Here is a 2,088-nt window from a genome sequence, read left to right as displayed (position 1 = left end):
CCTAAACACAAGAAAAGAAAACACAAGAAGGCTGAAACAACAGAGCCCACAGAACCTACAGAGCCTTTGATCGAAGAAGAAGTGGCAGAGGATACAGCTCCTGTAAAGTGCAGAAGGTTGCGCAGAGTGATCGTCGATGACTCCCCAAAGAACATATTGAAGATGTTCTAAAGAATATTCACAAGGAGTTCGCAGCGACCATTGATGCATCAACTTTGGGCACAAAAGTCGTTCTAGATGATGAAGATGAAGAAGAAGACAACCAAGCCAAACTCCCCGCGCATTCCACGATTCTAGAGGCCCTGTTCTAGAGGGACCCTCTATTGAAACAGGCTCGCACAAGCCGATCCTAACCTATCCAACCGCCGCGGAGGATACTCTTTCATCCTCTGTGGAACGCACTCCCGGGCACCCACACATTACTCCTTCATCCTCTTAAAAGGATGAAGGTTTTAATATAAGAGTCCATTCGCCCAAGGACTTGCCACAACATAAAGAGGCATGTGTTGCCTCTTCATATGAGTGTGAACTTCAAGAACGTGCTTCAGAGGCACAAGTGAGAATCACTATGACAGAAGGTCTAGAACACCCAATGTCTACACAAGATCCCTCTGCCATGATAGGCTCTGAACCTACAGGGCACGATATYTTYRRAACACCATTAGGCTCTCCTCAAAGAGATAGCCAAGGATATGGTGGAAGTCCCCGAGCTGACTCCGTCCAACCAGTCACTGAGGGCGCCTCTGACTCGAAGGCTAACAGATCACCATGTGTTGGTGATCTGGGTACACAGAATACCTATGTGACAAAGGAGGAGTTTCAAACCTTTGCCACAGCGGTGTTCACCAAGATGGACGAGTTGAAAAGCTTGTTCATCTCTCGACCTCTGTCAGAAGATCTTTCTCCACTTACAGAGGCTGTGAAGGAGTTGTCCTCCACGACAGTAGATTTGAAGTCATCAATCACAACTCTTCATAGCTCTGTTCTTTGCAAAGACGATCTCGCAGAAGCCTTCCAGGCTATGACTCTCAACCCTTCCTCCATTCAATCATTGAAGACCGAGCAGACAGAACTTGCTGCACAATTTGCCACTGTTCTCATCTCTTCAGGTTACACCGACTATTCCAACTTCAAAGATGAGATCAAGCAAATGTTTGCCTTTGCGGTCACATACGGCGTCGACTCCACCTCCTCAAGAGCCAATATCAACCATTTAGCAACGCGCAGAGAGCTGGATACGATGATGGAAATATTGGGAGGCATTGTAACGAAGTATACAGATCAACTAGTCAAAGAAACACGGGCTACAAATGTCTCTATCCAAGATTGCACTAAGAAGCTTCTCTCAGAGGGTGAGTCTCTGCGTGACAACCTCTATCTTTGTGTGCATAAGCTGAAGTGGGCTACAGGCATGGATATTGGCAATGCTACTTCCAATGTTGAACATGCCATAGAATTGACGGAGAAGGCTGCTCTAAGGATTCTGCGAAGATTGAAGAAGACTCCCCAGGTTACATGCAAGGCAGAAGCCACAAAAGACCATGATGATCATGAAGGTGATGACCATGATCATCATGAGGGGGAGAAGAAGACTCCAGAGCCAAAGAATCCTGAGCCAAAGAAGCCTGCTCCTGCCAAAGGTATCACAATAGTGGAATCTACAACAGCCAGAAAGGACAAAGCGCCAGAGCCTCAAGGCAAAGGCAAAGGCTAAGTTGTAGAGCAACCACAAAAGGGGTCGTCTACAAGCTCAGAGGCTGAAATCGATGAAGATTTATACAAAGATGACCCAAAAATGCTACGTGTTTTGAAGATGTCTAAGGCAGAGGATCAAGCGAGAAAAGGCAGAGCTCCAATATTCATGCCCCCCAGAGCAGGGGAGGGTACGTCATCAAAATTCCCATCAGTCCAAGAAACATCAACGGGTACATTCGACACTCTGTAGGGATCTGTCAAACCTATTCTTGTAGAGGGGCCAACCCAGAGGCCCATACTAGAAGAGGATGAAACAAAGATGGCAGAGCACCCCACAGCAATAAGGGTGGATGAAATCTTCGAGTCGATGAGCAAGATTCCATTCCCTAAACC

The 2,088-nt window shown here is 46.8% G+C and overlaps 1 protein-coding gene across 1 annotated transcript in view; it reads left to right on the top strand.

Moving 5' to 3' along the window:
* Positions 1 to 850: 850 nt before the first annotated feature.
* LOC112504025 overlaps positions 851 to 2,088 on the top strand; it is a 17,262-nt gene continuing 16,024 nt past the window's right edge. The window contains exon 1 of the mRNA XM_025107992.1: positions 851 to 1,510. Coding sequence (XP_024963760.1) covers positions 851 to 1,510 — 660 coding nt within the window. The remainder of the gene's footprint in view (positions 1,511 to 2,088) is intronic.

The sequence above is a fragment of the Cynara cardunculus genome, unplaced genomic scaffold, assembly GCF_001531365.2.
Source record: "Cynara cardunculus var. scolymus isolate 2C unplaced genomic scaffold, CcrdV1 Un_Scaffold_4406, whole genome shotgun sequence".
Classification (NCBI taxonomy): domain Eukaryota; kingdom Viridiplantae; phylum Streptophyta; class Magnoliopsida; order Asterales; family Asteraceae; genus Cynara; species Cynara cardunculus.
This window is presented reverse-complemented; position numbering and strand designations above follow the sequence as displayed.